Raw genomic sequence first — 9224 nt, forward strand, 5'->3', positions numbered from 1 at the left:
TCAATACTGAAAAATCAGTAGACCTGGTAATCCTACATCCATTACACATTTCACATCCACACCCCTCTTAAGACGTCAATTTAATGAGCTGGTTAGTTCTGTGAAAGTGAAAAGCAAAATGTTTTGTTATATTAGTACACATTAAAATGTATTTTAGTGATAAGCAAGCATAAGAAAATTAATTATTATTCTCCGGCTATATTATAATTTACTTTCCACAAAATATAGTAGTTCTTCTCTCTTCTTCTTCAGCCTGTTTGCATCCACTCCTGGACAACGGCCTCCCTATCCACTCCACTCTTCTCTGTTTTGTGCTATTTCGTGCCAGTTTCTCCCAACTTTGGCTTTGATGTCGTCTAGCCATCGTTTTTTGTGGTGTTCCTCTACTACGACTGTGTTTGTGTGGTCTCCAATGTACAATGTTTCTCGTCCACCTGTCGTTGTTTTGCTGTATCACGTGTCCTACTCAGCGGTAGCAAGTAGGTACCCCTCTATGATCCCGATAGAGGGTAGACTTACTTTAGGGATTTAGCGTCCCTGCCCACGCGAGCTCCCGGTTTTTCCTCCTCTAAAACCTTCCTCCTAAACCCCAAATTCCTTCCCTATATCTCCCCCACACTCGCCAACCCGTCTTGCTAGCATGGCTAACTCACCCCAAACGAGTCTTAAAACAAGAGGAACTTGTTCCCAGGTGGGTTCTTAATCCCACGCCTCTAAGGAGGTCAGCCCATGGAATCTGGGAGAGGCAAAAACTCATTAAAACACCGAAAACAACCTATTTATATTGCTAGTTTCAATGCCGGGACCCTCAAGTCAGCTGAAACAATGGAAGAACTGGAGGAAGAACTAACTAGGATCAAGTGGGATGTCCTTGGTCTAAGTGAAACGAGGCTGCCAGGAGAACAATATATTAGTTACCGGACATTACCTCTAAAAATCGTTGATTAATCTTCTTCTTCTTCATGTGCCCCATCCTTTAAGGACATTGACGATCATCATGGCTCATTTTACTCTGTCTGTAGGCAGCGGTTCTGAAGTGTTGTGTTGTGGTATTTCCATTCTACTGCTCTAAAATTTTCAACCAGGATGTGCGTCGTCTCTCCGCTCCTGTTTTTCCTTCCACTCTTTCTTGTATAACCAAATGCAACTCATATTTTTAATTTCTTAATATGTTACAAAGTAGCTCATTTTTCTTTTCTTCATGTATACTCGTTTGTTACATGTTATGTCCATGATATTTTCCACATTCTTCGGTAACACCATATCTCAAAGCTGGCAAGTCTTTATTTAGTTGCGTCCGCAATTGTCCAGGCTTCAACTCCACTTAGAAAGATATACAAATCGCTTAATATTACTCTCAATAATATTTCCTGGTTTCATCGTCTCAATCACTTACATGTAATAATGTTCTATAAATGAAATAAAAGACAAAAAAACAACATAACATCTATAGTAATTAACAGTATATTACAAAATTCACACTGTCAACCGAAGTATACACAGTACATTTTCTGTTACTATTTTGAATTAGTTTGATGATATCTATATTTAGTTCTGATTTTTCTATTGGCAGCTTTCTCCATCTGCTGAACATGCTCAAATGAACTGGATTTCTTCCTGAAAAGCCAATCTTATCTACATTGGAGATTATCGTATGCTCAGTTGTATTTTTAATATCTATTTCAATAATATATTCATTAAATGTTTCTTCTCCGAATCTGCTTGTTATGTTTTTGGACATTTCTCCTCCACAGTTTGATGTACCACAGGGTTTAATAGTACCATCATGGTTACCATGGTTACCATAATAATCTTCGTCATCGTCATATCCGTCGTCATCAGAACCAGAACCATAGTCACCAGAACCAGAACCATCTTCTAGAGTTTGGAAGGATGGTGTACTATTATGGTCTTCGTCGTCAATCGTGACTATATCTTTGTTACCATAATGGTTATCTTCACTGAACCTGTTTGTAATGTTTTTGGATATTTCTCCTCCACAGTTCGGTCCGCCACAGGGTTTAATGGTACCATCATAGTCTTCGTCGTCAATAGTAATCTCATCTTTGTTACCATTATAATCTTCGTCATCGTCGTATTCACCGTCACCAGAACCAGAACCCTCTTCCGGAGTTTGGATGGATAGACTTGCAGAATCCACAGTACTCTTTTGAATTATTACCAAGATAGCAATGAAATACCAAAGCTTCATTCTTGTTACCTAAAATATATGAACCTTCCTTAAAATGATATATAGGGTGTATCACAAATCATACATACTCATAGACGTTTCACGACCATGTTAATCTTTCGGATCGAATTAACGCCATCTCTTGATTGGAATGGGAACTAAATTGACAAATTTTAGTTAGGTTGGAATTTCAAATTATAAATTTTGCGGGATTTTTTATGAAATTTCGCAGGAAATTAAAACAGAAAGACAATTCAATGTTTTATTCAAAAATTTGTTTTCAAAATGCTAAACACTACTGCCATGTGTCACGTGAAAGCACTGATGTGTAATATTGAGTTGAATGAAATTTTTTGAAAGAATCTTGTAGGATGATTGTTTAGATAAATATTACCTTATAATCTTTTACAAACTTCCAAAAATATATAGGTCCGAAATGTTGATGACACACTTGTCTATTGGAATAAACTGTTTCAGGATCTATTATATTGTTTTTTTAAATGTGGAGAAACACAACACGGGATGATCAATGTAAACTAAAAATTCTACTCATAAAAACGGAGAGGAGGTTAATACAATTGATTAAAATTGCGATTAAATCTAATTAAAAACGTAACACCACTATAATAAAATAATTAAGCCACAAACTGTAAAATTAAAAGTAAATAACAAATATTAATTTAATTGTCAACTGTCAGTTGTTAAATATGACAAGAGGATTGACTGACAGCGACATCTCTGGATTGGAATGGTAACTAATTTGCTGTCTTGACCTTGACAATTTACGTGAAACGTCTATGAGTATGTATGGTTTGTGGGGTGTATCAAGAATAGCGGGGCGGTCGAATACTTCGCGAAATGAACATTGGACCGAAAAACTGAAAAATATATTTTCAAAAATATATCGAATGACATCAAACACGATTCCACACTCCATCCCCTGGAGGTAGGGTAGGGGCACCTTTAAAACTTTGAAATCTTAAACAGAAACCCTAATTTTTAGTGCAGATTTAGATTCCTTATGTAAAAATAGGTAACTTTTATTCGAGACATTTTTTTTGGAATTATTGAGAGATGGCGCTATAATCGAAAAAAAAAAGATTTATCCTTAAGTTATAACCTAGGAAAATTATGACAACGGTATAATACGGTATGCGACAAAATAAACAGTACTGAAATTCGTATGCCTCAAATTTGTATGTGTCATGTGCCGAAACCTATTGAGTGGTTTCAACCAGAACTAACGCCACCAGGTGCGTACATATGGCGAATGCTGAAGGAGTCACCGTCTGCCATTTCGGAATTGAGGACTAGAATTAAAGATTTTTTCCGTGCCAGAGGCAGTGGCGGATCTAGAAAATTGCCTTGGGAGGGAAAATTTGCCTTAGCTGGGAACTTCCAATGAAAAACCAACCAAAAGACATAAAAAGATAGACTTAGATTACATAAAAGACATAAATAATAACTTATAGGCATTTAGTTCCCTGAATTTTCCTAACTAGCATGTTTATTCGGTTGAATTTGTCTTTCTGTGGTTTCGATTTCATGTGAGCTAATATATTTTTATGTTTGAACAATTTTTTTTTCTTTAATGTTGGACCTTGTTAGGGTGAGAATTTCCTCATTTTCCCTCCCCGTAGATCCGTCACTGGCCAGAGGGCATCTTAAACATCTGTTTTATAGGGAACGAGCGTCGTCGTGAATGATGTTTGCAAGACTATATCATGTGTTATAGCTATATAAATAATGATAAACATTTCAATATTAATTTCAGTACTGTTTATTTTGCCGCATACTGTATTTCGAGAAGTACACTTTTAAATGAAAAACTGAAAAACACGTGTCCAACATTTTTAAAAAATTTATCGAATGACACCAAACATATCCTCACACCCTACCCCCCATGTTCTATGAAATGATCTTAAAAATGCTATAGCTAGGGTCTAATGAATAACAACGAAAGAATAAATAGAAACAATAGACAGTTAGTAAAGCAGAGCAATTAATTTCTTTTAGAACAATGAGAAAGCTTAGATGGATGAGTTGAGTAAGAAGAATAGATAAAAGAACATGAATGGATTGATATATGAATGTTAAAATTCTGGAAGGAACAGGAAAGAACAGTCAAAAAATAGCTGGTGAGGGTAAGAGAGATAGATCGCATATTCACAGATAAAACGGGGTATATGGCATAGTCATGTATATATTTGAATAAAATGATTATACCAAAGTGTTATGTTATATGCAATATATGTGCTAAATTTTTTATGTAATTGCTTTATGCCGACTTAACCTGAGAGCTCTAGAAATGAACGTTTAGAAAATAAGACTATAAAAAATAAAACTGCAGTAAAGTAAATCAAATCAATCTCAAACATTTTACAAAAGTATGCACGTCCCATCTTTTTATGATGAGAAGAATACAACGCTGAATTGTATTCTTAAACCTCCGAAAGGCCTGTGGTAACCCAGTCAACAACCTGAGGAAAGCAATGGAAAATCACGAAGTAGATAACACCTAAAATGCAGTCAAATCACTTTACGGAGACAATGAATGTAGAAATAAAGTCGAACAAAACTATAGTCCATTCTTTCACGGTTTTTGCTCTAAATTTTAAAGAACCGCTTGGATTGACACGAAATTTGGCATACGTATAGCTTACATGTCAAAGAAAAAAAGTGATATTGTGCCGATGTGTGCTTTTGCCCTGGGGGTGATTTTCACCCCCTCTTGGGGGTAAAAGAATATATGTCCAAAATAAGTCAGGAAATAGGTAAATTGACTAATTTTAAGTAACTCTTGTTCCATAGAGCTTTTTCGCCAAGTCAACACTTTTCGAGTTATTTGCGAGTGAATATGTTCATTTTTCAACAAAATAACCACATTTTTAGACGGTTTTTCGCAAATAACTCAAAAAGTAAGTATTTTGTGGAAAAAAACGTTCTTAGAAAAAATATAGCCTATAAAAAAGTAAAAAAATGGTGTACGCGTTAGGTCTCTGGATCTCGTAGAACCAGAGTTATAGCCAATGAAAAATAGATTCATATTCACCAAGTTTCAAATAGAATATTTCGACGTGAAATATCCAAAAATTTAAGCACTTTTTGGGAAAAACCCATTATAACTTTTTTAAATATAATATATTTTAAATATACCCACAAGAAAATAGCTTCAGAACAACCATTATAACTTTTTAAATGTTTAAAAAAAGCTTTATTTCTGTTTTTACAAAAAGTTTCTAGCATTAAATTTAAGCAAGTTACGCTCAAAATAAAGTTGGTCCCTTTTGTTTTTGCAAAAAAAAAATCGGGAAGACCACCCCCTAATTAGCAACTTAAATGAAATTAATCGTTACCGCTCCACAAATTATTTTACTTATGTTGTGTTTAAATGATCTGTAAGTTTCATCGATTTAAAGTGCTTATTTCTGAAAAAATTTGGTTTCAAAGTAAAATTTTTAAAAATTTAAATTTTGAAAAATATGCTTTTTCTCAAAATAACTTAAAAATACCAAAAATCTCGAAAAACAAAAAAAGTCAGATTTGCTTTTCTGAATACCATGTATTTTTTTGTTTTTCTGTTAGACAAAAATTGATTGAGATTTGGTGTTTCTAACTTTGCATACATTCGTGATCAGTGACTCGTTCAACCCCTTTTAACTACAGCCCTTTCAATAATAAGGACTTTGAACCGATGAAACATACAGACCATATAAACAATATATACACGAGTCAAGAGACTTGTGGAAGTCGTAACGATTAAGTTCATTTAAGATACTAATTAGGGGGTGATTTTCTCGATTTTTTTACCAAAACCAAAAGGGACTAACTTTATTTTGAGCGTAACTTGTTTAATTTTGATGCTAGAATTTTTTTTTATAAAACAAAAATGAAGCTTTTTTTAAACACTTTAAATAAATTGTAATGAGTTTTCCCCGAAATGTGCTTCATTTTTGGTTAATTTCACGTTAAAGTATTCTATTTGGAATTTGACGAATATGAACCTATTTTTCATTAGCTATAACTCTGCTTCTACTAGGTGTAGAGACGTGATATATACACCATTTTTTTTTTAAATTTTACATGCTATATTTTTGCTAAGAATGTTTTTTCGACAAATACTTACTATTTGAGTTATTTGCGAAAAACCGTCTAAAAGCGTGTTTATTTTGTTGAAAAAATGAACATATTCACTGCAAAATAACTCGAAAAATATTGACTTAGTGAAAAAACTCTATAGAACAAAATTTACTTAAAATTAGCCAGTTTATCCATTTCCTGACTTTCTTTGGACGAATATTTTTTCACCCCCAAGAGGAGGTGAAAACCACCCCCAGGGCAAAAGCACATATCGGCACAATATCACTTTTTTTCTTTGACTTGTTAGCTATGTTATGCCAAATTTCATGTCAATCTAAGCGGTTCTTTAAAATTTAGAGGTTTTGCAATATTTTACCGTTAAAGAGGGGACTAAAACGTTTAGTCGATAAAGGACTTCAACATGGAAGCTGCCTCTCATCCACCTTATTTAAACTTTATATAGATGAAACACTAAAAAGCTGGAACAAGAAATGTGGACATATGACAATTGACGACAACTACATTATATCCATACCAATTTGTTTGCCGATGATAAAATAATTTTTACAGAAGACAAAGAAAGACTACATCATCTTAATGATGAAAAATCTTGAAGAAAAATTTGAGAGCAGGGTGCATGGTCATTGGAAACAGTGCAGAAGACCTGGAGATATATAACAACTCCATCAACAAACAAATAAATGTAGATACTTGTGGGTAACTTTAACAAATACAGAATCAGATGAAATGGATGTAATAAATAAAATAAAGAAAGGAAAGACAGTAACCCTACAATTACACAGGATTATATGGAACGACGATATTATACAAGCAAAACAAAAAAAAACAAATCAATGGTGGAAAGCTACTCTCTGTATGGCTTAAAGACGTGGGTGACAAATACAAAATGGAAAACATAATAAATGCAATGGAAATGATGTTTTGGAGAAGCAGCTACAGATTAACACTAATGGACAGAGTGAGAAATGAACGAATTAGAGACCTAATGAATCTGAAGGAGAGAATGTATGAGACAACAATACCGCTAAGAGCTTGAAAGTGGAAGCCAAATAGTAGGAGGAGAAGAGGAAGTCCTATAGTATAGACAAATAAAAACAGCAACGGAGAAAAGAGACCTAACTGAAGAAGATATAATGTTACAAGAAGAAACGACGCTTGGGATGTGGTCAACGGCAAACAGAATAAACTGTGTAAAGCCACGAATAAGTAAGAGAGTAAGTAAGAATACATTATAACTTATACAGTATACGGTGCTATAATAACTATACCTATCACTTACCCAATAAATGCAGAAAAAAACATAAAAAAATTATTAGTGTTTTGTGTTCGAGCCTAATACTTATTATATTTCAATAGACTTGTACATGCATCCTACGATTTTAACGTTGTAAAGAAAAAACTGCACGTCTTATCTTATCGTAGTTAAATAGTACACAAATTTTTGTTTGTTTAAACCTTCTATAATAAATTCTGCGAAATAAAATCATCGCCAATTTAATAGAGATTAAAAATGTTGTATTTTTTTTATATTACTCATTACTTCTTCAATTCGCTTGAGATTTATGTGATGTCTAAATTTTTATATGTATTGTTATGATCTGTTTTCTATTACTTTTATATTAATTATTATTTATTTGATCAATTATATAATTAACGCAAATCATACATAAAAATATTAAGAAAAAATCTCAGGGTGTCTTTTGTCAAAAAAATTTAATTAAATTCTCTTGGGTTACACTTATCCTTTCTCGTGGCTTCAGTATCTCTTAGTTGATCCTTATCGGGATAAAATAGGAAAAGGAAATAAATAGAAAAATCATAAATAAACACATACAAATACCTTTATTATCAAAAGCAATGTTCTATAAATTTATCAATAAATTTCTGTGGGCATAATTGTCCAAATGAAACCTTTACCATATAAATTAATCTTTCAAACAATTATTTATCGCTTTGTTCTTGATACCCTTAATAAAAAAACAAGCTAAACAAACTAATTTGGTATTCGCAAATAACTTATACTTCCTATTAAATTTTTGAAATGTTGGAATCTTAAATGCATATGCTTTTACGTAAAAAATTTAACTTCTGATTATAAAGAAAATCTATCACATAGGTTATTGACTGACCTTTTTGATTCACACACAATGATGTCTCCTCTTGACCCAAACAGCTCCTCCTTGTTGATTATGTTAGGCTACCAATCAAAGCCCTCTCCGTTCTCAGCAAACAATCCAGCAGGATACCAGCAACTATTTCTCCAAAAACACAAGCCAGGCCTCTTTTTTGCCAGTACTCGTTCAATAAACTCCAAAACTCTCTCCTCTCTTTCTCTCAACAATAATCTCCTGAGACCCAAGTATCTTTTTTACTTGGTGTCACAAATAATTTTAATAATGATAATTCTTGTAACTTACTCTCTTGGACTTTACAGAATCAAAGAGGTATTTCTTCTCGATTTGATTTGTCTCTCGTTCCACTTTTCAGCTACTCTCACTATCAAAACAAAACACTAGTACTTGCTTCTGAACTACTCACGAAAACCTTTGACTGCTTGTTTCGAATGCCGGTAACACAATAATCCCTCTTTTCAAAACTATCTGAAAATTCCACCTTCTCTCCTTCCCATTCCAAATTGCCAAACCAATCAGAGACATTTCTTCTTCCCCACTCTCTTTTTCATTCGAAAAAATCCAGTCATTCTATCAAACAATACTTCTACTCAAAACTTATGGCTTTTCGGAAATTATCTAAATATTCCTACCATTAAACAAACATATTTAAAAGTCCAATTCTCTTTACCTCTATTTTTCTAAAAACTAATAATTACATCTACCTGTGGTTTTACCTTTTCCCGTAAACAATCTTTAAAATTATAATCCTAAATAAATGTTCGTTTCACTTTTTATTTACAAAATGTTTTTAATTCTTC

The 9224-nt window shown here is 33.2% G+C and overlaps 1 protein-coding gene across 1 annotated transcript; it reads right to left on the reverse strand.

Annotated features, from left to right (window-relative positions):
* Positions 1-1434: 1434 nt before the first annotated feature.
* LOC114328076 (uncharacterized) lies at positions 1435-7714 on the reverse strand. The gene is made up of 2 exons (XM_028276829.2): positions 7572-7714; positions 1435-2221 (listed from the first exon to the last, which is right to left on the reverse strand). The coding sequence occupies exon 2, from the start codon at positions 2210-2212 to the stop codon at positions 1457-1459; it is 756 nt and encodes a 251-aa protein (XP_028132630.1). The 5' UTR covers positions 2213-2221; positions 7572-7714; the 3' UTR covers positions 1435-1456.
* Positions 7715-9224: the final 1510 nt, after the last annotated feature.

Source organism: Diabrotica virgifera, chromosome 2 (assembly GCF_917563875.1).
Source record: "Diabrotica virgifera virgifera chromosome 2, PGI_DIABVI_V3a".
Lineage (NCBI taxonomy): Eukaryota > Metazoa > Arthropoda > Insecta > Coleoptera > Chrysomelidae > Diabrotica > Diabrotica virgifera.